General features: G+C 37.9%; 1 protein-coding gene across 9 annotated transcripts in view; it reads left to right on the forward strand.

Moving 5' to 3' along the window:
• Positions 1 to 25,657, forward strand: part of FAM13A (family with sequence similarity 13 member A) — a 337,331-nt gene that overhangs the window by 34,922 nt on the left and 276,752 nt on the right. For 2 of the 9 annotated variants that reach the window (XM_070790892.1, XM_070790889.1), the window contains exons 2-3: positions 4,308 to 4,497; positions 12,672 to 12,881. In XM_070790892.1, coding sequence (XP_070646993.1) covers positions 4,341 to 4,497; positions 12,672 to 12,881 — 367 coding nt within the window. In that variant the 5' untranslated portion in view covers positions 4,308 to 4,340. Of the gene's footprint in view, positions 1 to 3,641; positions 4,498 to 12,671; positions 12,882 to 25,657 lie in introns of those variants that run through there. The other 7 variants (XM_070790891.1, XM_070790888.1, XM_070790890.1 and 4 more) reach the window with 7 other exon arrangements.

Here is a 25,657-nt window from a genome sequence, read left to right on the forward strand (position 1 = left end):
GTCCCTTGGACTGCAGGGAGATCCAACCAGTCCATCCTAAAGGAGGCCAGTCCTGGGTGTTCATTGGAAGGACTGATGTTGAAGCTGAAACTCCAATAATTTGACCACCTGATGTGAAGAGCTGGCTCATTTGAAAAGACCCTGATGCTGGGAAAGATTGAGGGCAGGAGGAGAAGGGGACGACAGAGGATGAGATGGTTGGATAGCACCACTAACTCAGTGGACATGGGTTTGGGTGGACTCTGGGAGTTGGCGATCGACAGGGAGAACTGGCGTGCTGCGGTTCATGGGGTCGCACAGAGTCAGACACGACTGAGTGACTGAACTGAACTGAACCCAGCTTTTTATTTTCTGATTTTTTTTTGATAGTAACTATCTTAATGGGGGGACTGTGTGGTGGTTCAGGCAGTAAAGGATCTGTCCACAATGCAGGAGACCCAGATTTAATCCCTGGGTCACGTGGGTCCCCTGGAGAAGAGAATGAATGGAGTTGCAAAGACCCGCCTGAGTGACTAACATTTTCACTTTTCAACTTGATGGGTGTGAAGTATATCTAATTGTGGTTCTGATTTGCATATGGTTAGTGAGTAGTGAAATCGAGCATTTTTTGTGCTTATTAGCCACTTGTCTATCATTTTTGGAGAAGTGTTTATTCATTTTTGAAATGGGTTTTGTTGTGTTGAGCTGTATATGTTCTTAAACATATTTTGGATATTAAACTTGTATCAGATATATGATTTGTTAACACTTTTTCCTGTTCTGTGGATTGTCTTTTCACTGTGCTGATAGTATCTTTAATGTACAAAAGTTTTTCATTTTAATGAAATACAGTTTCTTTGTCTTTATTGCATGTGCTTTTTGGTATCCTTATTAACTTTGGTTATTTTGTTAGGTTACAGCTATTATTTGTTTCTTGGCAACATTTTTTTAATGAGTTATTTCAAGGAAATTGTGATGTTCCTTTATTCTTTTAAAAATACTGTCAGTTTAGTTGCTATGTTCCTTTTTCCTTACTCACATTTCAGTGAGATGGATTTTTGTACTTCAGTATGAAGACGGTCCTGTGGGGTGTAGCAATGAGAGGCCAAGGTAGCTTTTCAAGTTTTCAACGCTGAGACTCCCTCCTGTATTGCTACCAAAGGACTGTTTTCTTGAATGTGGCCCTTCTGTTTGCCCATTGCTCCGCCTTCTCTCAGAAGCTCACCTGGTCAGGAGAGCTCTACTGACTTTTCTTCATAAACTTGCTCTCCGAGATCATGAACTATTAGGTGGTGAATTTTCCTGGTGCTCCTGATAACTGCCTCTTGGGGTCCCTGTAGATATTTTCTATACCTTTTTCCTCTACGCAGTTGAGCCCTGTTCAGCTCCCAGAGTGTGCTCTATCTTTAAAGTAATATATATTTGTAGGAGATTTTTAAGAACATCCACTCCTGGGCTTCTGATCCTCCCCAGACTCCTCCTAGAGCTGGTGTGATGTCTGCGATAAGTTTCCTGTCCCATCTTTGCCTTTAGCAGCAATAATACACATATTGGACTTTATAGCTTCTCTGTCTTCTGTTGATTTACTTTTCTGCTTAATCTGCTTTGTATGTCTCTGAAAATATAGCTGTTTTGTTTCATAGTGTTTTCTTTAAAACAGTATTTATCTTTTTAAAAGTATTAACCTAAAATAAATTATCAATTAAAAATGATGAATCAAGTATTCCTTTACTGCTTTGATTATATATAAACTTGCTGTGTAGTAGGGGTCTATATTGAGTAAACAGTTAGCTTAATTTGTAATCAGCTCAAAATGTGTGAGGTTAATTACATGTCTCATCCTTGAAAATATTGAGCTGTAATGCCGATTGCCTATTTACACTATCTGTTAATAGACGCAACATACTGACTGTACTGAGTAAAAGATAGAATAAAGAACAGGACTGTTAGCAGAAAGAATGTTAATTTAGGTTTTAAACATATAGACAGGATTTCTAAGAAAACTTTGAATTTCTAATAAAAATTTTATAAATTTTGATACTAATGTGCAAAATGATTTTATCTTTATCTTTCAAAAGTCATACCTGTATATTTTAAGAAATGAGATCGTAGGAGAATAATTAGATCATTAGACTATCTACCAACCACAAGCCTTGACCACAGTGCCTTTTTCAACCTCAGTCTTTAGTTCACACAAACATTTGAGTACAGAAGTGGTTAAGGATCTCTGAATTGTTTTGAGAAGAAATCAGAGTAGTTTCCTGGAAGAAGGATGATAATGATCATGATTGTAACAATTGGTACTTACTAAGTGTGCCAGACACTCTTATTCTTACATATATTTGAGCTGCTTGCAACCTCATTTATGGCTATATGCCAGGAACTCCTGGTATCCCCATTTCATAGATGGGGACCCTGAGAGTAAGTGACTTGTCCAGGTTTGCATGGCTAATGATATTGGAATGGGATTCAAAACAGAGTCTGGTTCCACGGTCCATGCTCTAAGCCAGTATGCTATGTTGTGTCTGTAAGAAAATGATAAAATTTGTATGATCTGATCTCTTTGTCAGCTGTTTCTGATGCTACATTTAAGACTGCTTTCAAAGTTTCATTATTACAGGTTACTTTTTGGCTGCTTACTCACCAGATAGACCTGGTTGACTGAAATTTTCCATGTATTCTTTTGAAAGATACAGGTTTTTAAACTCACACCAAAGTAGTAGTGGTTACAGATTTGACTTAATAACTTCCTTGGTAACAGAAGTGACAGTTCTTGCCCATACTACTCTGTAGTAGCTAACACTATGCCTTATTTAGAATATTAATAGATACTAAATCTGTGTTACAACTGTATTGTTGTTGTTCAGTCGCTCAGTTGTGTTTGACTTTTTGCGACCCCATGAACGGCAGCATGCCAGGCTTCCCAGTCCTTCACTATCTCCTGGAGTTTGCTCAAACTCGTTTATAACTTTATACATTTGCTGAATTTTACTAGGGAAATCTGGCTTTCAAGTATGACCTATTAAAAGATGTCCATGAAAGTTGATGTGATTTTATAGACTATAAGATTCAAAATCAAATTGTAACCACAGAAATCCTACTAAAAATCACAATTGTAGGATTTTCTTTGTGTAGCTGTCATGTGTCACATGTAGTAGTTATCATAGTTTGTTACTATAATTATATACAAACTACTTTAATGTTAATATAAATTTAAATTAAGGAGAGGAACATGGGAGTATGATGAAACTCTTACCAGCTCCATGACGTTTACCAAATTACTTCTTAACTCTTTGATCTTTGTTTCCTCATCTCTATGATGGAGATAGTGTTTCTCTTTTTAGATTGTAAAATCTACATGAACCTGCACTTACAATATTGACACTTTAGTTAGTTTCATTCATTCTCAAAAGGATATATTTCCCCTAATCTGCTTCCCTTGTCCTCAAATAAAATTTTTTGCTTTTTGCCATCTTTTTAGGGTTTAGAGTTACAGATGCATACATTTACATAGGACACATGCTTTATTAAAAACAACCCTCACTTAATTATGTTAAACCATATTAAAATTTATCTTTTAAATTACTTCCTTGGGGACAATTTTTCTATTAAAAGGAAGAAACAAACCTATATGAGGTTTTCACTGTGATAACATGAATGAACTGTAAATTGCATTTTTAGTTATAATATGTACAGTCTTGTTGAAATTGCTTAAGTTGTGATTACCTGAAACTTTGCTATTTCAGAGATTATAGCATTTTGAATGTCAAAGAGAACTGAGTTGATTTTATGTGCCAATATATCAGCGAGATATTCAGATATAATCAAATCAGAGACATAAGTGTTCCTTCTACATATTTATATTTTCTAGTCCCTCAAATTAAAGCTGCCTTAAGATGACATCTAGATAAATCTTCGTTTTCAGTAGTGTCTTACTATTACAGGATCTGCATGGGATTTCAGTGTTCTGACAAACGTTTTCTTTTCTTGTTAGCAGGTACTTGTGAGTCACACCCCCGGTTACTGTAGTAATCTGTCTTAGATACTGCAGTGTATCGCTCCCTCTCTTAGATACGGTTAAGTTGTGGCTTTAGGTTTCTCATTATCTTTCACTTCTTTTAATCAGTATATCCGTGTATGCCATTCCTAACACTGAGCAGCATTAGAGAGTTGTTAGGGATTTAGGTTTGAGTTGACATAAAAATAAGTGAAGACCACTCCTCTACAGCCTCCAATACTTACCCTTCAGCTCAGGTGACTGTGTGGTAAGCATGCAGCCTCCTGTGGTAAATGTAACTGACTGCTCTTTTTTCTCCCGCTATTTTAAGCAAAGTAAAACAGCGGTTCGGCTGAAAGAAGACATGAAAAAGATAGTGGCGGTGCCACTACACGAGCAGAGGAATCCCACCTATACCAAGTTGTTTGGAGTCAGTCTCCAGGACCTTCACCAGCAGGGGCTGACCGAGAACGGTGTTCCAGCTATCGTGGGGAGCATAGTGGAGTACTTGACCATGCACGGTGAGTCCAGTCGTGTTGTGTGACTCTGCTATTTTTACAAAAGAATGTTTCAGTGTGAATTCATCATGCATTATTAGAATATTCCCTAAAACACCTTAATCAGAATATTGAATTATGGTATAATATACCCTGCCTTTATAAGAGGATGTTAAGAGCATTATGACTGTTTAACATTATTTGGAAAATACTTAATTCAGCTTACCATGGAGAAATCACTTTAGTAATTGAGGTTTCTAGTTTGGAATGATTCCTAGTGTAAAGTACTAAAAGACACTGTTTTAATATTAATGCTGAGTTCTCTTGACTTGTTCCCTCTGAGAGTCAATACTTTTTAATGTAACAGAATACTTTGAGTATCTCTTTTGGTTTGAGGTCAGTCATGAACTTATTGAATATGTTGATTGCTTTCAAAACTCAGCAGAAATAGCAAAAGAAAGTATTATGTATAACCTACTGTGGTGTTGGGAGGGGGCATTAACTTTTGGAATGGTAAAATTGTGTAAAATAATTGAAGACTGCCATAGAACATTGAATGATAAAAAGAAAATCATATCCTCTCTTTGTTAGTGAGAGCAAGTATGTTTTACAGCTTTTTAAATTATTTTATTTAAAATAAGACTTAAAAACCTTGATGACTTGAGAGAATGTTGTTGTTCAGTCTCTCAGTCCTGTCCGAATTTTTGTGACCCCATGGACTGTAGCACACCGGGGTTCCCTTCCTGCCTGTTTCCCACAGTTTACTCAAACTCATGTCCATCAAGTTGGTGATGCCATCCAACCATCTCATCTCTGATGCCCCCTTCTCCTCCTGCCTTCAATCTTTCCCAGCATCAGGTTCTGTTTCAGTGAGTCAGTTCTTCACATCAGGTGGCCAGAGTATTGGAGCTTCAGTTTCAGCATCAGTCCTTCAGTGAATATTCAGGATTGGTTTCCTTTAAGATTGACTGGTTTGACCTCCTTGCTCTCCAAGGGACCCTCAAGAGTTTGAGAGAATGATGCTTATCAAATGAGGGCAGGGTGATGGGAGAGCTCCAAACTATAATAAATATCAATAAACTTTAAGAGATTTGGAAAGAAACTGTTCTGAGGGAAGAGCTTGTAATCTTCATTTTCTATGCTGAAACAAACATTTATATACTAAAACAAGACTCTCTGCAGAGTAGAATATGAAACTTGTGAGTATTTTTAAAGGTAAAACTTGAGATTTGGAAGATATTCTGTACTTTGGGCAGTTTGCTTCGCCTGACTCTTGGCATGATTCCAAGTCAGTTGCCCCTGCTGAGGAGGAGGCTGCAGGGAAATGTTCCACCTTTCCTATGTAGGAACATGTATGTGCTGTAACAGGGACTGAATGGCAGACAGTTCAGGCCTCAGAAGGTGTTTTATGTTAATTGAAAAACAGCCATTTGCTCAGGTTATTTGGTATGTAGATGAGAAAATATGATAGTATTTTGCTTTGAAAACTGAAGAGCCAGGGACTCATTGCATTCTTACCTCCTAGGAGTTAGTGTTTTGGGAGGAAGATAGCTGCAGGAGAGTGAGATTCTTAGAGAAGAGTTCTGGGTTTGTTCAAGCACATTAAGCAGGTTAAACACAAAGGTGTTATATGCAGTATGGCAGGAAGATGGGCCCTTGGCCTACAAAATCTTGAAGCCAGGTGTTACAGAGTTAGAGGTTTGACAGGACTTAGTTACACACTCACTATTAAGTAAAACTGTAACCTCTGACTTAGATACAAGACGATCACTAGATAATTCATTTAATATCTTAAATAGGGTTGTTTGGTATTACTCATTTGGATGCCAGATGTGACAACCTAAGATAATATTTTCATTATGGCATCACCAATATTCTGACCTTTTACCCAACAATGATTAAGTAATAGCCTTTTGAGGTTACTCTTATGTAAAATTGGCCTTCCCTGGTGGCTCAGACCGTAAATAATCTGCCTGCAATGGGGGAGACCTGGGTTTGATCTCTGGGTCGGGAAGATCCCCTGGAGAACGGAATGTCATCCCATAACAGTATTCTTGCCTGGAGAATTCTATGAACAGAGAAGCCTGACTGGCTGCAGTCCATGGGATCATGAAGAGTTGGACACAACTGAGCGATTAACACTTTATGTGAAATCATTTTTATTTTTAATCTTTTAAAACAATATTGAATAACTACTAAATGTATGTGGTTTGAAATTCAGAAAGGTATACAGTGAAAAGTCTCATCTCGCCCTCCCCAAAACAATATACTAAACTATTTTTTGCTACGTTCTTGCAAAGATATTTGAATATATAAGCAAATTTGTGTATTTTCTGTTTCCCTTTTAACATTAGCACATCATGCACACTGTTTATGAATCTTCTTTAAAAAAATCACTCAGTGGTATATTTTTGAAGACTGTTCCATTTTGCATAAAGAGCTTTCCTCGTTTAGTTCTTTATTCCTCTGCATCCTGTTACACTCTATGTATATATGTGTCACTGTGTTAACTAGTCACATCCTGATCAACATTGAATTGTTCCAGTCTTTTGATGTTTGCAGACAATGATTCAGTGACTGACCTTTAACATGTATCGAGCACTGTGATGTACCTATAGACTAACCTTCTGAAAATGGGCTTATGGATCAAAAGATATGTGCACTAATAATCTTAGGAATTGAGCTAGTTTACATTCACGCCATCAGTGTATGAACATCTGGGCAAATTTTGAATTAGAGATTGCGTTTCTTCTATTTCTCCTTAGTGTACCCTTCATTGTACTTTAATAGGGTGGATTCAGGTAATACAAAACTAAATGTTTTAGTGGGCTCAGGCAGCTATCAAACACATGGCCCCTGCACTGGAAACACGAGTCTTAACTACTGGACCACCAGGGAAGTCCTTCAGTCCATCGTTCTTAGCCAGGGTTAAGAATACCCTGGTTAAGAATATGTGTTCAAAATATACATTCATCGACAGTACCTCAGATCTACTGAATCAGAGTCTTGACAGGCACCTGCCCTGTATTTTGAAAAGCTATGTAGTTAATCACACTGTAGACAACCTGAAGCTGCTTTCTGTATTTGAAACTATTACTTTAATAAACCATAGGGCCCGTGTAAGTTTGAAGTGTGGTATGGAGTTTGAGGAGCTTCCCTGGTGGCTCAGTGGTTAAGAATTTCATCTGCCCGAATGGATAAGAAAGCTGTGGTACATATACACAATAGAGTGTTATTCAGCCATTAAAAAGAATACATTTGAATCAGTTCTAATGAGGTGGATGAAACTGGAGCCTATTATACAGAGTGAAGTAAGCCAGAAAGAAAAACACCAATACAGTATACTAACACATATATATGGAATTTAGAAAGATGGTAATGATAACCCTGTATGCGAGACAGCAAAAGAGACACAGTTGTATAGAACAGTCTTTTGGACTCTGTGGGAGAGGGCAAGGGTGGGATGATTTGGGAGAATGGCATTGAAACATGTATAATATCATATGTGAAACAAATCTCCAGTCCAGGTTTGATGCATGATACAGGATGCTCAGGGCTGATGCACTGGGATGACCCAGAGGTATGGCATGGGGAAGGAAGTGGGAGCGGGGTTCAGGATGGGGAATACATGTACACCCATGGCAGATTCATGTTGATGTATGGCAAAACCAATACAATATTGTAAAGTAATTAGCCTCCAATTAAATAAATTTATATTAAAAAAATAAATAAAATTTAAAAAAAAGAATTCCGTCTGCCAATTCAAGAGGCTTGGGTTCAATCCCTTGGTCAAGAAGATCTTCTGGAGAAGGAAATGACAACCCACTCCAGTATTCTTGCCTGGGAAATCCCACGGATAGAGGAGCCTGGTGGGCTACAGTCCATGGGGTCCCAAAAGCATCGGACATGACTTAGTGACTAAACAACGAAAACAAAATGGAGTTTGAGGGCAAGATACTTCAGTTGGTTTTGTTTCACTGTTTTATAGCTTAAGTCAACAAGTATTTATTATGCACCTGTGAGACAGTAGGCACTCTGTCAGATATGGGATTAGGGATGATTGGTTGTATAATTAACCGTATTTAGATATTATAGTCATACTTTGTTGTTTAATGTAAATGTAGATATCTAACAACTTGCTGTGAGGGAAACCTTTTACTATTATAAAGGAATTTTGAAACAGAAAGTGCTTATCAAGCTCTCTATTAAGATCTTTTAAATAGACTTTTCTTTGGCCACCTAATGCAAAGAGGCGACTCATTGGAAAAGACCCTGATGCTGGGAAAGATTGAGGGCAAGAGAAGGGGGCAACAGAGGATGAAATGGTTGGATGGCATCAGCAACTCAGTGGATATGAGTTTGAGCAAACATCTGGAGATAGTGAAGGACAGGGAAGCCTGGTGTGCTGCACTCTATGGGGTCACAAAGAGTCAGACACAACTGAGCAACTGAACAACAAAAATAGACTTTGGGTTTTTATAAAAACCAAAAAAACCCACAAAATTTACATGTATTTTTCCATTCAAAGGAAAATCTTGTAAGTTATGAGTCATATCATGTTTATACTGATTGCTGCTGCTAAGTCGCTTCAGTCGTGTCCTACTCTGTGCGACCCCATAGACGGAAGCCCACTAGGCTCCCCCGTCCCTGGGATTCCCCAGGCTAGAACACTGGAGTGGGTTGCCATTTCCTTCTCCAATGCATGAAAGCGAAAAGTGAAAATGAAGTCGCTCAGTCCTGCCCGACTCTTAGCGACCCCATGGACTGCAGCCTACCAGGCTCCTCCGTCCATGGGGTTTTCCAGGCAAGAGTAGTGGAGTGGGGTGCCATTGCCTTCTCCGTTATACTGATTAGTTATTTTAAAATAACTAATGTTGTTTATTGTGTTACTGGATTGCTTCTACTTTAACATGAAGATGCTGTGGGATATTTAAATAGTGTAGGATTCTCTACTTACCACCAGATGTCAGAATATGCATACATATTGTCATATGACTGTCTGGGCCAGTGTGCTAATATGAAAAATTCTGACTTCTGGCATGTTCAGTTTCTGTTGATGGATTCATACGATCATATATGTATTCATTAGATTTTTAAATACTTCAATTGTAGCTGTCAGTGCTGTATACATTATTTTTTGGCATTGCTAATCCATTAAATTGATGTTTCATTATGATTAATCTACATCTCCTGAAATCAAATGTGACAGAATCTCAAATGTACGAAAGTAACTCCATAAAGCTTTCTAAACATCTCCTCCCTCTGAACGTTTCTGTTGTAATCATTTCCTAAAAATTTATAATAGGAAACATTAGAGACTGTATAGTCTGGTAAGTTTCACATGGGTATTGTATATAAGTTCATAAGGGACTTCAAAAAACTATATGGATTCTTTTTGCCAGAGTAAAATAACCATGTCCTGATTGAAAAGTCACTAAATATCCTTCGAGTTGTTTGGGTGAGAAAAGTTCCTGAGGGAAGAGAGTTTTGCAAATAAGTGAAATCAGGGCAGAAAAAATGGTTTAGAAGCATTGACTTTGATGACTTCTATTTGTAGCTTCTCTGTCCTTTATTAAGGTCCACAGGGATCAGGAATGTTTAAGACTAAAGCCAGTTCTTGGAGCTGGCTAGTTATTTTTTAATAACTGAAAGTACATTTATTTGAGGGAAGGGTCAAAAATCCTTGTTGGAAGAGGGAACCTCAGGTCAAAGCTAGAAAATTACTGTGAAATCAGATCCAGGGGCATTTGCTGGGCCAAAAGCAGGCTCTCGAGCTGGGTATATAGAGGACTATATTGTCAAATTATGTATCTTCAGAATTAAAATTGTTTATTATCCCACAGTTCCTATGGGTTAGAAATTCAGGCACAGCTTAGTTATGTCTTCTGTTTTAGTGTCTCTTTTAAGGCTGCAGTCATGGTGTTGGCTGAGGCTACCATTCATATCAGGACTCGACTGGGTAAAGGTTCACTTCCAAGCTCCTGCATGTGGTTGTTGGCAGGATCCAGTTCCTTGTGGCCTGTTGACCTGAGGGTCTGGGTTACTCACTGACTGTTGTCCAGAAACTGCCCTCACTTCCTTACCACGTGGACCTTTTTGTAAGGGAGCTCACAAAATAACAGCTGATTCATCATAGTGAGCAAACAAGAACAGTCAGAGGGAGAACGCAAGCAAGCAATGTAGACATCACAGTCTTATAACCTAATCTCAGAAGTGAGGTTGCAACCTCATCACGTTCTCTTGTTTAGAAGCTAGTCACTAGGTCCAGACCACACTCAAGGAGGGGAGGGGATTCCACATGGCATGGATACCAAGAGGTGAGGGTCAGGCACTAGGGCCGGTCGAGAAGCTGCCTAGCTCACAAACTGCCTGCTGTCTCCTCTATTACGTGGTGGCCTAGCCATACCAATTGTGAAATATTTTTAATATCATCTCTGGTTTCACCAATTTTTGCCAAAATTGAGCTAAAATTCATATCCATTTTTGATACTTGTGTTCTTCATAACCCAATAATATGTGTATATGTAGAAGTACAAAAACATCTTATCAGATGACAAATTCCATAAGGATCCTGGTGGTATTTGAAGTTTTTTTCTTATAGTTGGTTTTTTGTTTTGGTACCTAACATACTGCAGGGTATTTTGCTGAATTAAAGGATTCATGAATGTCTTATCAAATTACAAAGTAAATGAAATTAGCTTTCTTTTTCTTTAGAAAGAGAAATACAGTTAGAGGAAAGAGAGAGAAACCAGGGCTGATAGGAACAAACACCTGCCATCTAAATAATTCAGATAGGCTTCAGTGCTTAGGTGGTTCGCTGAAATTCACGATTGGACTCTCAAAAAGAGAGTGGCGAGTTGAGTCTGTGGGTTACTCTTTTCTTAGATTGTTTCTCACACTTTCAACATTCCTCCACCATCTGACTCACTTGCTTTCATGGTACTTTGTCTCCTTGAACCCAGCACACTGAGCTGGAAATCATTGTCCTCGACCTCAAACCGGCTGCCACCCTTCTACCACACCCCGCCTCCACCTCATTCTTTATAGTACTTTTTCCTGAATCCCTAGTTTTCAAATATTAAAGTTACTTTTCAGTCTTCCCCACTTCTCTGTTTTCTTTGTATGCACCAAGTTCCCAAATCATCTTTATTCTTTCCTTTGCATTCCCTTCCCACCATAGTCTCTGTCTTACTGCCTTATATAGACTGTAGTCACCCTAAGGCAAGCTCTCTGCCCTCTGCATTCTCTACTTAGCTAGCTAGATCTTCTTTCAACCTGGTTTATGTTGTCTGCCACAGTCAAACACACATTTAATGCTCCATTGATAAATTATGATAAAGTCTTTGCCCTTTGTCTTGACATGCATTATCTTATACTTAACCATTTCTTCCATTTTATTAACTCATGACTGATAAACACTCCATATTTCCACCTGCCTACCTACTCTCTGTTCTCCTCTCTCAGCTTCTCTATTCATATATTGGTTTCTCTTTGTCAGGGATCAATTAAGTTTTTTGGGTTGTGATGCTTAATCCTTTTGTGGCCCTCTTTAAGAGAAAGAATACAGAATTAAGAGTACAGAAACAGGGATAGAGCACTGGAGAGGGCCCCAATAAATGAGAGGCTTCTCCATGAAGCCTTCTCTGCTTAGCCCAACTAACACAAATAATCACAGATCAATAGGCCAAAGGCCAAGATCTTTTCTTAACTACTTTGCAGTCTCTAAGTCTTACAGTTTGTATTTATTGATTACTAAAGAAGTAATGGTTCTTTATCAAATAATTGCAAAGGTAATCACATACAGTTAAGTTTCTTGCATACATGTTATTCTTTTTTAAATAGTTGTTCTCAAAATGATAAGTTGTTTATGGAGCCCAGAGTAAATTTCTGTTGTATACCGTAGAAGATTATATGAATGACATTTCTTTGTAGAGTAGTGTGTGTTCTGTGTCTGTTGTGTCCTGACCTTATTTTTAGAGGTCAGCTTTCACAACAATCATGTATGATGTTTTGGGTTGATATGTAGTAAATGGGAAAACGTATTATTCTAAGAAAACATTTTTATAAATTGTGAAAATCTTCCAGTGCTTGATAATTATTCAGGAAAGTTTATACTGTGGTTTATTTGTTACTGTTCTTTCGAGTTTGTATTTGTGAGAGACCTCTGTTTATTTTCTGTGTCATCTTGGCTGTTTCAGGACTCACCCAGGAAGGCCTTTTCCGGGTGAATGGCAACGTCAAGGTGGTAGAACAGCTTCGATGGAAGTTTGAGAGCGGGGTGCCCGTGGAGCTAGGGCGAGATGGGGACGTGTGTGCGGCGGCCAGCCTGTTAAAGCTCTTCCTGAGGGAGCTGCCCGAGAGTGTGATCACCTCCACGCTACAGCCTCGCTTCCTTCAGCTCTTTCAGGGTCAGTACACCAAATCCTTCTAGGAATTAAAGCAATTTTATTTTTCACCTAACAGATTTTAAATATTTACAATTCCTCCATTACTGTCACCTTGCTATCTTATTCTAGATCCTTACCTTCTACCCTAAAATAATACTAAATTATGAAATGCTATTATTAAATATAATTTCTAAGACTGTTGGCTTATGAATATATAAATAACATAATAGTTAAAACCCCTGGTGCTTTTGGGCCAAAGAAATTCTTTTCTGACTAGTTAGTGACTGCCATCGAAGTACTAAGACTGAGGCATTAAATTTTGTGTAGGGAATATTAATTAAATTGTGTTTGCTTAGTGTCCTTTGAGACTGAAAAGTCACTAGTGTGCTTTCTCATAAGCAGTATTGAGTCCTAAAATAGTATTTGTTTTATATAGTCGAAGTTAAAATTGATTGTTTAGAGGTTCTTAAGCATCTGTTTTTCTTTGAGGTAGCGTTCATTTGCAATATAATATTAGTTTCAGGTGTACAACATAGTGATTCAAAATGTTTATATGTTATACTTCATTTAAAGTTATTATAAAATATTGACTATATTCCCTGTGCTGTCCAATATATCCGTGTACCTTATTTATTTTATATGTAATAATTTGTGCCTCTTAATCCCCTACCCCTACCTGTCTTGCCCCTTATCTCTTCTTTCTTCTCATTGGTAGCTACTGGGATGTCCTCTATTTCTCCAAGTCTGTTTCTGTTCTGTTATGTGTATTCATTTGTTTTATGTTTTTCAATTTCACGTATAAGTGACAAGACAATATTTGTCTTTCTCTATCTGACTTATTTCACTAAGCATAATATTGTCCAGGTTCATCCACGTTGTTGCAGATGTCAAAATTTCATTTTATTTTATGGCTGAGATATGTGTGTATACACACACACACACACACACACACATATATATATGCTATGCTAAGTCACTTTAGTCGTGTCCGACTCTGTGCGACCCCACAGACGGCAGCCCACCAGGCTCCCCTGTCCCTGGGATTCTCCAGGCAAGAACACTGGAGTTGGTTGCCATTCCTTCTCCAATGCACAAAAGTGAAAAAATAAAGTGAAGTCGCTCAGTCGTGTCCGACTCCTAGGGACCCAATGGACTACAGCCCACCATGCCCCTCCGTCCATGGGATTTTCCAAGCAAGGGTACTGGAGTGGGGTGCCATTGCCTTCTCCGATATCTATCTATCTATCTATCTATCTATATCTATATCTATGAAGGGACACTTAGTTGGCTTACATATTTTGGTTATAGTAAATAGTGCCACCGTGAACATTGGGCTACATGTATCTTTTCAAATTAGTGTTTACATTTTTTTGGATATACGTATATCTAGAAGTGAAATTGCTGGATCATAATGGTAATTCTATTTTTAGTTTTTTGAGAAAACTCGATACTCGTTTTCATAGTGGTTGCACCAGTTCTCATCAATATTGTACAAGGCTTCCCTTTTCTCCACATCCTCAGCAACATTTGTTGTTTGTGGTCTTTTTCATGATGGCCATTCTAACAAGTACGAGGTGGTAGCATATTGTGGTTTTGATTTACACTTCTCTAATGATGAGTGATGTTGGACATCTTTTCATATTCCTGTTAGCCAAATGTATGTCTTCTTTGGAAAAATGTCTGTCTATTCAGGTCTTTTTTCCCATTTTTTAATTGATTTGGTTTTTATTGATAATGAATTGTATGAGCTATTTATATATTCTGGATGTTAACCCCTTACTAGTCATATCTTTTACAGATATTTTATCCCATTTAATAGGTTGTCTTTTCATTTTTTTCAATGGTTTCCTTCGCTATGCTGAAGCTTTTACATTTAATTAGACCCCATTTGTTTATTTTTGCTTTTGTTTCCTTTGCTTTAGGAGATAGATCCAAAACAATACTGCTGCAGTTTGTGTCTTGCCTGTTTTCTCCCAGGAGTTTTATGGTTTGGGTCTTAGATTTAGGTCTTTAATCAATTTGAGTTTATTTTTTATATGGTGTGAGAAAATGATCTGATTTTATTCTTCTAGATATAACTGTATGGATTTCCAGCACCAGTTATTGAAACAACTGTCCTTTCCCATTACATAGTCTTGCATCTTTTGTCACAGATTAGTTGATAAGTGTGTGAGTTTATTTCTGGGCTCTCTGTTCTGTTACATTGATGTATGTGTCTGTTTTTGTGCTGATACCATACTGTTTTAATGACTGTAGCTTTGTTATAAAGTCTGAGGTCAGGGAGCCTGATTTCTCCAGCTCCATTTTTCTTTTTCAAGATTGCTGTGGCTATTTGGGGCCTTTTGTTTAGCCATACAGATTTTAAGACTTTTTTGTTCTAGTTCTGTGAAAAATGTCATAGTAATTTGATAAGATTGCATTGAATCTGAAGAGGGTCTTGGAGCCTCACCTTTATGACCTCGTGTAACCTTAATTACCCCTGTAAGGGTCCTGCTTCCAAATATTGGAGTTTAGGTCACAGTAGTCACATTTAACCTGTGACTTTGTAGGGACATAATTCAGTCCATAGTACTGCTTTTTTTTTTTTTTTAATTATCAGAATTTTCTGTATGTATTATTAAAAATTAATTAGTAAAATGCCTGCAGAGGATGCTAATTAGATACTGTCTAGAATAGAAATCATTAATTACTACAGAACTGATGTTTTTTTCTTAGAAATCTTTAATGACTAGCAGAGATAGGAATAAGGAATGAGTTTAAAATAAATGATAAGCTGTCTAAAAAATACTACTGGGTACTGTTTTTGTTTTTTGTATAATTTTCTGTAAATTGTTTATATTTTAATATTGATTCTCTGTAAGAATTTATTCCTTCTTGTGATAATAGGTGCTAGTTAGTGACTACTCACTGCATAATACCTAGAAGTTACTTTATTTATATAATCTCTTTTGATTCCAGCATCAACTCTAATTAGATACAGAGAAAATAAGATTCATTTTGGGGGAGGATATTACAGCCTGAGGTTTAGAGCATGGGCTCTGGGTCCATTCTGACTAGTGTGCCTGCTGCCAGCTGCATTAGTATGGACGGTTACTTAACCTTTCTGTGTCTTAGTATATTAGGTATCTATTGCTACCTAACAGTTGTCTGAAAACTACATTAAACATGTATTTTCTGTCAGGAAGTTGCTCTCAAGAGTTGTCAAAGGGCTGCAGTTATCTGAAGGCTTGACTGGAGCTGGGAGATCTGCTTCCAGGGTGGTTTGTTCACATGGCTGACAGTGTAGTGCTGGCTCTTGGTGAGACGCCTCAGTTCCTTTCTCTGTGAGCATTTCCTGATGGCTACTTGAGTGTTCTCATAACATGTAGCTGGCTTCCCCCAGAGTGTGAGCACATCAGGAGTGATGGAAGCCATCCTTTCTGTGACTTAGCCCCAGAAATCAAATAGCATCACTTGTACTACATTATATTCATTCGGAGCATATTCAAGAAGAGAGGAATTGGGCACCATCTTTTGAAGGAAGAAGTGTCAGACTTTGTGGACACTGTAAAAACCACCACACATAGTTTTACTACTATGGAGTGCACTTCCTGAGCTTGTTGTGGATACTGATTTATCCACTGAAGCAATTAGAACAGTGTTGGTACCATATATTTAATAAATGTTAAGTTGTGCTTCTCAATTGTGGCAACCCATAAGAATTGTCTGGGAAGCTTTGAAAAATCCCAGAGATCACTACATCCTAGACAAACTAAATCATCATCTCTAGAGATGAGACACAGGCATCCATAGTTTTAATGCAACCTTCCATCCCCATGCTTATGTGTCAGTTTATCCTCAGCTCTTGCTCCCACCCCTTGGTTTCTTGATTATATAAAGATGAACCATTTAGTGTGATTTCCTTCAAGTTTTTAACTTTTAACCTTAAAATTAGTCCCTTTATTCTAATGTCCCTGTTTCCTAAATAAAAAAATTACCAAAGTCACAGAAGAGTGAATGCACCTACCTGCCTAATGATTAAGGAGGAGGAAGGAAAGGGGGGAAAGTGAGTTCCAGTTTGGAGTTAAATGAAGATTTCAAAATTCTTGCCCAGATTAATTGAAACTGCTTGAACTTTTGGTGGTTGTTCCGCCTGGTAAATCACACAAAATGGACCAAATCTTCCAGAAATTCATCAGGAATATTTTTGGAATAGCTATCAATTATCAATTTTTATTTTTTGAAATGTTTTATATAATTTTAATGAAAGTGTGAGCCTGCAAATATTGCATGTTACAAATAGTACCGGACTCCTTTATATGAAATCAGTGATTAAAATTTTTTTAATTATAAATTGAGGTAAAGGCATTGTTGCTTCCCAGTTGGCTCAGTGGTAAAGAATCCACCTGCTAATGCAGGAGATGCAGGAGACATGGGTTCGATCCCTGGATCAGGAAGATTCCCTGGAGGAGGAAAAGGCAACCCACTCCAGAATTCTTGCCTGGAATATCCCATGAACAAGAGGAGCCTGGCAGGCTACAGTCCACGGGGTCTCAAAGAGTCGGGCATGACTGAGCGACTGAGCATTCACACACGCAAAGGCATTGTTTGGTATTTTATTGCTCACATAGAAAAGTAGGATACTGTCCTGTGAACAGTGAGCTTACAGGTTTATTAGGGGAATAGAACAGGTACACAGAAAGCCAGGATATACAAAACAGAGTGAGTTTGAGGGGAGGAATCCTTACTAAATCAGATGATAAGAAAGGTTTATGAAAGAAGGCAGTGATCCTTGAACTGGGACTTTTGGAGGGCTGGTAGAATTACCACAAATGGTGAGTGCTTTAGGAAGAAAGGATTACAAAAACAAAGGTGTTTGGAAAACAGAGGTACATGATTGCAACAGTGAACATAGCGTGTGTTAGGGAAGAGGCGGGGATGAATGGTTAATACAATCGGTTTGGTGGTTTGTCAGTAACATTTTTAATCAAATACTGAAGTGACACATTCTTAAGTAATTTTATTACTTGATAAAATTCATCATCTTATTGCTTTTAACATTTTCCTTTATTTAAAGAAATCTTTTTGTCAGACTAATATATGCATATGGTTTTATTAAAAAATTAAATAAAGTGGAAAGATTTACATAGTAAACCCCTAAACATGCTTTGGCTGCCCTTAATTTTCTTTCCCAGAGGAAATCAGTTTTCATTTGTCTAGCTGTTCTTTTGATATTTCTTTCCATTTGATAATATAATGTTTTATTTTGATTACTTACTTCCGGATATTATCTCATTGTTTCTGCTAAAGAAATGTGCAGAATTAGCTTTGTTACATTGTTACTTACTCCAGTATCATTCTACCACAATTTTAGCTGATAATTTTTGTACGTATTTAATTAAGGTATGCCTTTATAGCACTATGTAAGGGTGTGTACTTGTGTGAAGTGTATTGCCTGATGTTAATATCTCAGATTTATAGGGAATTGTGTGAATGAAAATAATCTGCATTTTTTAGATTGCTCCAATGCATCCACCATTGCCTGTTTTTTTCAGAATGTCAAATAATTTGTCAGTTGTTTATTTCTGGGGAGATTGCTCTTGGACCCTTTTTCTTCTCTCATCTAAACCCCAGTAGTAGGTGTCACCCTGAGCCTCCTTCCCCAGTCTTCCCAGACCTGCCTTTCCTGGCAGTCTTTTCTCTCTATTGTGTTGGACACTCAGCAGATCCCTTCAGCCTGGAAAATATTGTCTTTTGGTCTTGGAAATGTACCTGTATTATCTTTTATTGTTCCTGTAGAGGTTTGATTATCGTCTTTAAATTCTGTTTTCTGTGAAATTTAATAAATTTTATTTTCTGACCTTATTTTAAAATTTTAGCCTTTGATTTTAATATTGAACATATTCATGCTCTATTTTTTTTCGAAGTACTTTGTTTTATTGCACTGTGTTCTTCTTCTTTCTGAGATACAAATAAGGCTTTTGGGGATGTTTGTTTATGTGGCTTTGGTTTGGTTTTCTTCCCCCCTATATTTCTGTTTGCGGGATTTCTTTCTCTCTCTTTACTCAAACATACGAGGATCTTTGGCTGTCGAGATTTAGGAGTAGCATTTTGTACGTGGACCAGTGGGCTTGTCTACTGGCGTGCTTCACTTCAGGAGGATTAGATGGTGGGGATAGAGGAAACTCTAGCTGTTTCATTGGGGAACCACAAATGTCAGTATGTGGGCATATCTTTCTCTTCAGCTATTGAGTTCCTTGAGCAGGAGTGGGAGGGAGATGGGAAGTATGCTAATGGGCCTGTTATTTATTGGCACATTTTCACTCGTCTTCCCGTTTTCTGCTGTTTCCTCACTGTAGACCTTAGCTGTTTCAGATGTCCAAGAATCACTGATGCCATGCAGAGCCTAAGCCTCAGCACTCTTGCCTGCTGGCTCGCTTGCCTGGGTGCTGGGGTGGTGGAGGCTGCCTGAAGCTTGACAGGCTTGCATGCAGTCTGTCTGTTTTCAGTCACTTGCATTCACTTCCAAATGGCTTTGAAATCTCCTCTCCTTCTGTCTTCTCTGCTGTTCTTTTTTTGCCCATGGGTGCTTACACTTTTTAAGCATCATTTTACTGTCATTTAAATAGGGTTTTGGGAAGAATATGTGATCAGTTTGTCTCTTTAAATGGACATTCTCCTTTACCTTTCACCCATCCCATGCTTGATTTTAAATGGGGAGAATTTTATAATAGCAGCTGTGTAAACAATGTGTGAGAGTTAAGTGCCTCTGAATTTTAGCTTATGAGCTTTGATAATTTAGATTGCATCTGTTTTTCGTAAGAAAACCACCCTAGTAACACTATCTTAATCAGCATAATGCCTGATTGTAAAGAAAGGTTATTTCATTTGCTGACTTGGGGCTTGAGCCTTGCACTATTTTTTTTTCCTTACGTGAGGAATTCACTAGGTAAGTTTGAGTTAAGGCTGTCTTTTGTCTATTCTATATCATAGTGTCACTGGCATTGTTTGATGTGAGCTGAATGGTTTTGCCTTGCAAATTATAATGTACTAGTTATTAAGTCATTACCTCTTGGGTAGTAAGAGCACCATAGGAAAAATGAAATATTTCCTTCCCTAGGTTCATTCCTTCTTACTGAGAAGTTCCTTTCCTTTCAAAATTCTTAAACTCACACATTTTTCATAGAAACGTTTCTATGAAAAACAATCATTATATTAAACTCCAAGTCTAAGCCCTTTGCATTTTCAGAGTGTGCCTTTTAGGTTTTCTATAAGCAGTGCTAAATATATAAATTATGCATTTTGTCCTGGGTAAAGACCTAAATACAGAGCAGGATTAAAGCATTGCCATCTGCCCAAGCTGCCAGTCACTCAGATGTGTGAAACCTCTACTGGAATAAATCGAAAACGTGGTGCCAGGAAACGCAGGTTTCCACACATGACTTTATACATTTTTATGATATTCCAGTTAGTCCTGCTTCCATCCAGATCCACATGACAGGAAAAAAAGCCTTTCTTATTTATAATTCCCTATGATCTCTAAGGTTGTAGATCCTAATAGCTAGATGATCTTTGGTTTACTGAGTACATATAAATATTTTCCTCTTAATGGCCTTTGACACTGTGAGATAATGTTAAGTAATGCGTGGGATTATGCAAATTTGGAAAGGTCAAGACTGAGCAAAATTATTCTGCATTAGAACAACTGGTCTTGAGGTATGTATGTGTTGTGAATGTGTGTGTATGTAAATTTGCTGAAATCCTTGGTTTACTCTTGTCTTTTCAGCTGTGTTCTTTTTATCCTTGATGGCTTACACCTTAAAAAATTCCTGTCATCTTAGTGAGATATGAAGAGGAAAAGTAGATAAACTCATCTTTAATGGAAAGTTCTCTTCTGACTTTTTCCTACACTGGATTTTAAAGTCAACAGAATTGCCTTATTTTTTCTTGAGATACAATGTACATACCATAAAACTGACCTTTTTAACGTGTACAATTTAAAGTGGTATTTAATGTATTCAGAGAGGGCAGTCATCACTACTATCTGGTTTTAAAATATTTTTATCATTCCAAAAGAAACTCCAAGCCTATTAGCATATACTCCCCATTCCTTCCCAACTTCCCCCCTCTTCTCCTACTAGTCGTAGGCAAACACTAATCTACTTTCCATCTATACAGGTTTGTCTCTTATGGCCATTTCTTATAAATGGAATCACACAATATATTGTCTTTTGTGACTGTCCTCTTTCACTTAGCATAAGTTTCAAAATTCATCCATCTTGGAACATAAATCAGTGTGTTGTTCCTTTATGGCAATGGCACCCAACTCTAGCACCCTTGCCTGGAGAATCCCATGGATGGAGGAGCCTGGTGGGCCACAGTCCATGGGGTCGCTAAGAGTCGGACAAGACTCAGCGACTTCACTTTCACTTTTCACTTTCATGCATTGGAGAAGGAAATGGCAGCCCACTCCAGTGTTCTTGCCTGGAGAAACCCAGGGACAGGGGAGCCTCGTGGGCTGCCATCAATGGGGTCGAATAGAGTCGGACATGACTGAAGCGACTTAGCAGCAGCAGCAGCAGCAGTATTCTATTGAACGACTATGCTGCTGCTGCTGCTAAGTCACTTCAGTTGTGTCCGACTCTGTGTGACCCCATAGATGGCAGCCCACCAGGCTCCCCTGTCCCTGGGATTCTCCAGGCAAGAACAATGGAATGGGCTGCCATTTCCTTCTCCAATGCATGAAAGTGAAAAGTGAAAGTGAAGTCACTCAGTTGTGTCCGACTCTTAGCGACCCCATGGACTGCAGCCCACCAGGCTCCTCTGTCCACGGGATTTTCCAGGCAAGAGTACTAGAGTGGGGTGCCGTTGCCTTCTCCATTGAACGACTGTACTACACTGTATTTATTCATTCATTAATTGATGGGCATTTGGGTTGTTTCACCTGTTGGCTCATAGGAATAATGCTGCTATGAACATTTATGTACAAGTTCTTATATGGACATATGTGTTCATTTCTCTTGAGTATCTATCTAGGAGTGAAACTACTGAGCCAAATGGTGACTTTAACATTTTAAGAAACAATTTTCCAAAGTAGCTGTACTATTTTGCATTCTCATCAGCAATTAATGAAAGTTTCAATTTCTTTACACCATCAACAATACCTGTTATTGTCTGTGTTTTTCATTTTCATTATTCTCATAGTACAGGCATTGGAGTTTTATAATAACATGAAAATTATAGGCTTGAAGGGGAAAAAGAGAGATCCAGAAGCTCCAGGGCCATGAAAATAATGCCTGTTGGGGGGGGGGTTGGAATAAATTATCACAAACTGAGTGAAATCTTCAGTAAATTCTGCACTCTTCATGAATGCTTTCATGAAGAAGTCTTATTTAGATTGAGCTGGAAGAGGGAAAGAGAGAATAGCCAACAAAGGACTTACTAAAAAAAAAAACGGTAAAACAACCTGTATCAATAGTATCAATTCATAAAATACTGAAAATTTGTTTATTGTTTAAATTGTATTGGTTTGAAGCAATGCCAAGTGACCAGCTTGCTAGCCACCTGCAGCTCTACCTGAACCGTGTTAAGCTCTGTCCTGAACCCTTGCTTTGCTGAGCCCATGAGCATAGTCAGCTTTTACACTGAGTCTATAAACAATTTGAAGACTTCAGGGGAAGAAGGGGACATCCAAAACAACCTTAAATAACTCTGGGTAATGGTTTAAGTCACAGGACATCAAATAAGTCCAGTCCACTTACAGCTGAGCAATAGTGTCAGCTGGCTCAGTAGTGGGGATTAGGTAGAATAGTAGTAACACGATTTGCACTGAAACTACATACTTACTGTACTTTGCCCACTTACGATAGCACTAGCTTTATGGAGAAAGCCAAGTTTTATTGGCAGCAATATTGCCAGTAGTTTTGAAGATTAGTGTCATTGTGGGAGGCTGCCCCTCCTATATTAGAATGATAGCTTTTCCCATTCTCTGGTGTATAGACGTTCCTACATTATAAACAAAATCTTCAGCTGTTACACCCTTGTGTCTCACATTTAGCCTAGATGTGAGCTCCCAGTTTTGCTATATGGATAGATTATTTAAATGCTTGCTATGTTTTTAATTGATGTCTTCATCTCCACTGACAGGCATTCAGTGAATGTCTGCAGCATAGATTTGCTGATGTACTACTTGGTGTCACTGAGCATTAGTTCTTGGCTATAGGACTGAAATGTAAAGCATCATCTAGTTCTTGTTTTTCCTGCACCCTTTGCCTTTGCTTTCACATGCAGGTCCATTCTGGGAGTGGCAGTGTCAATCTAGATACAGGCTAATTTGGCAATAAACATAACTCTACATCTTGCAGGAGCTAATCAGAAAGATAAGATTTGTAGTTTTATTAATAACGTCTAAGAACAGGTTGTCATTTATTAATTTTTATTAGTTACTTTATCATTCCGCCCTTTGAGAAATTTGTGTGAGGATTTGAGAACTTTGTCATGGGCAAGGGTTGCAAGAGAGCTGTAAAAATATAACTTCTCCTTTCACATGGAAAAATACCAATTCCATTAATCATAAGATAGAATTATGTATATAAACTTCTCATCACTCTAAAAATACATGGTTCCACTCACGAGAAATAAAATGCAGAGGTAAAACCGAGTCTAATCCAGGATAGCTGGCATTTTATGATGATTTTCCCCATTCTTCTGCATGTTTAGAAAGAAACAGAATTCGTATTTTGTTTATTCTTAGTTGTTTTATGAAGCATTTTGTGCCCAGAAATTCTTAAGAGTCTTTTATTAAAATGCTGTTCCCCACATATACCCCAGGACCTAAGATGTTATATTTGATTGTAAATGAATGGAGATTCCTACTCCCAGTAGTAGTTTCCTACTACTCCTCACCAGTTCTGCTTATTTATTTGTTGATTCAAGAAACATTTAAATATTGACATATTTGAGACAGTGTGCTAGGTTCTGTGTGATAGTGATACTCGTAAGTGAGCTTTGTAGGCATGCACTGATCAGAGCCTATGCTCTGAGGTCAGACTGCCAGGATTTGAGTTGCAGCTTGGCTGCTTGGTAGTTGTATGAACATGGAAAAGTTAATGAATGTCTCTGTTTCAGTCTAGTCATCTCTAGCTGGGGATGTGTGAGATTGCTACTGCTGCTGTGACACATTACCAGAAATATAGTGGCTAATACATCACATACTTGCTATCTCATTGTTCTATGAGAACTGTGTAGGCTCAGCTGGTTTCTCCTCTTCAGGTCTCACAAGGTCAAAACCAAGGTGTCGGCCTGAGTTCTTGCTTCCAGGCTCATTGAGTTTTGGGGAGCTTTCAGTTCTAAGTGGCTGTGAGGCCGCAGTCCTTGATTTTTGCTGGCTTCTCTTTCTGGAGGCGGTCCACATTCCTGAGCTAGTGGCCTTTCTCTAGCTTCAGAGTCAGCATCAACTCACTGTTCTAATAGATTAGCAAATTTTCATAAATCCTTGTGTGAGCATTAATGAGGAAATAAAAAGCTACTTCAATAATCTGGCGCCATGAAGCTAAATATTTTGGTTCTTTTAATAGCTGACCTTCCCATGGCCCTGAGATATATTGTAGTAGAGATTAGCATTTTGTCAATTGTGTTTTTTTTTTTTCTTCTACTTGAGGCTAAGATTGTATGTACAGTATAACTTCCTGGTCATCAAAAAGTCAAAGCACATGACAAGCACTAAGAGGAATGTCCAGATAAGAGTAGGGTGCCATCCCGTGATTAGGTCCATTATTGCTGATTATGATTGTAATCTCTTTTTAATGAGAGCAAATACTTGTCACATGCTTCAGTGTTTGCTACCTAATCTGGAACAGAAGTTCTGGTGGTACAGTTTTCTTCAACTGCTGAGTTGGAACAGAAGTTCTGGTGGTACAGTTTTCTTCAACTGCTGAGTCATTTACCTGTATACCACACATACTGGGTGCTAGTTTTTTGTTCATGGTTTAGCTTAAAAAAAAAAAACACACAAAAAAACGGGTCACATTCAGCCAATAATGAAAATCTTGTAAGAAACATGAATAATTTGAAATGGCACTTTTCACTAATAGAAAAAGTTAGTTCTTCTCCTAGGAAAAGATTGATACTAAGGAAAATGATGACTGTTTCAATTATTAACCATTATTCCATGTACAAAGTTTTTTTAAGCTCTTTGGGTTCATAAATTATACACATCCTAATTTTTATTCCAATTTAGTTCTAGAAGTAACCACACTTTTCTGAAACAGTTAAAATATTTTAATATATCTGCATTGTGCAGTGCATAGTTGCTCAGTTGTGTCCCTCTTTCCCCAAATAGAATATGCTTAATAAAAGCATGATGTTTATTTTGTTTAGTGCTGTATCCCTGGTGTTAGAGACAGTCAGACACACAGAAAGCATGTGATCAACACCACACATAGTGTGGATAAGTATACATTAGGAATAAGTGTGCCCAAGATAGAAGCACTGCTCATTCTTATTTATGATGTGAGACCTTGAGACATTGTCACAACCAGTATAAATGTAAGGATGTGAATGAATACGGTACTCTTTATTATATTTAGGTATCAGTGAATCAAAAAGTAATGCAAACAATAATAGTTATTATGAACTTTGTTTCTAGAAAACATCAAAAAGCATCTTCTTAGGCACATTTGCACCCATACTTGCCTACTCAGTGCTAGGCTGGACATTATAAATGTGTGGAGCAGTTATTAATCTTATATGGAGGAAGACTTATCTGTGGGATAGCTGCAGGTGGGCAGTAAAGGTGATATTTACCCCAGATTTCTGGA

The sequence above is a fragment of the Bos indicus genome, chromosome 6, assembly GCF_029378745.1.
Source record: "Bos indicus isolate NIAB-ARS_2022 breed Sahiwal x Tharparkar chromosome 6, NIAB-ARS_B.indTharparkar_mat_pri_1.0, whole genome shotgun sequence".
Taxonomy (NCBI): domain Eukaryota; kingdom Metazoa; phylum Chordata; class Mammalia; order Artiodactyla; family Bovidae; genus Bos; species Bos indicus.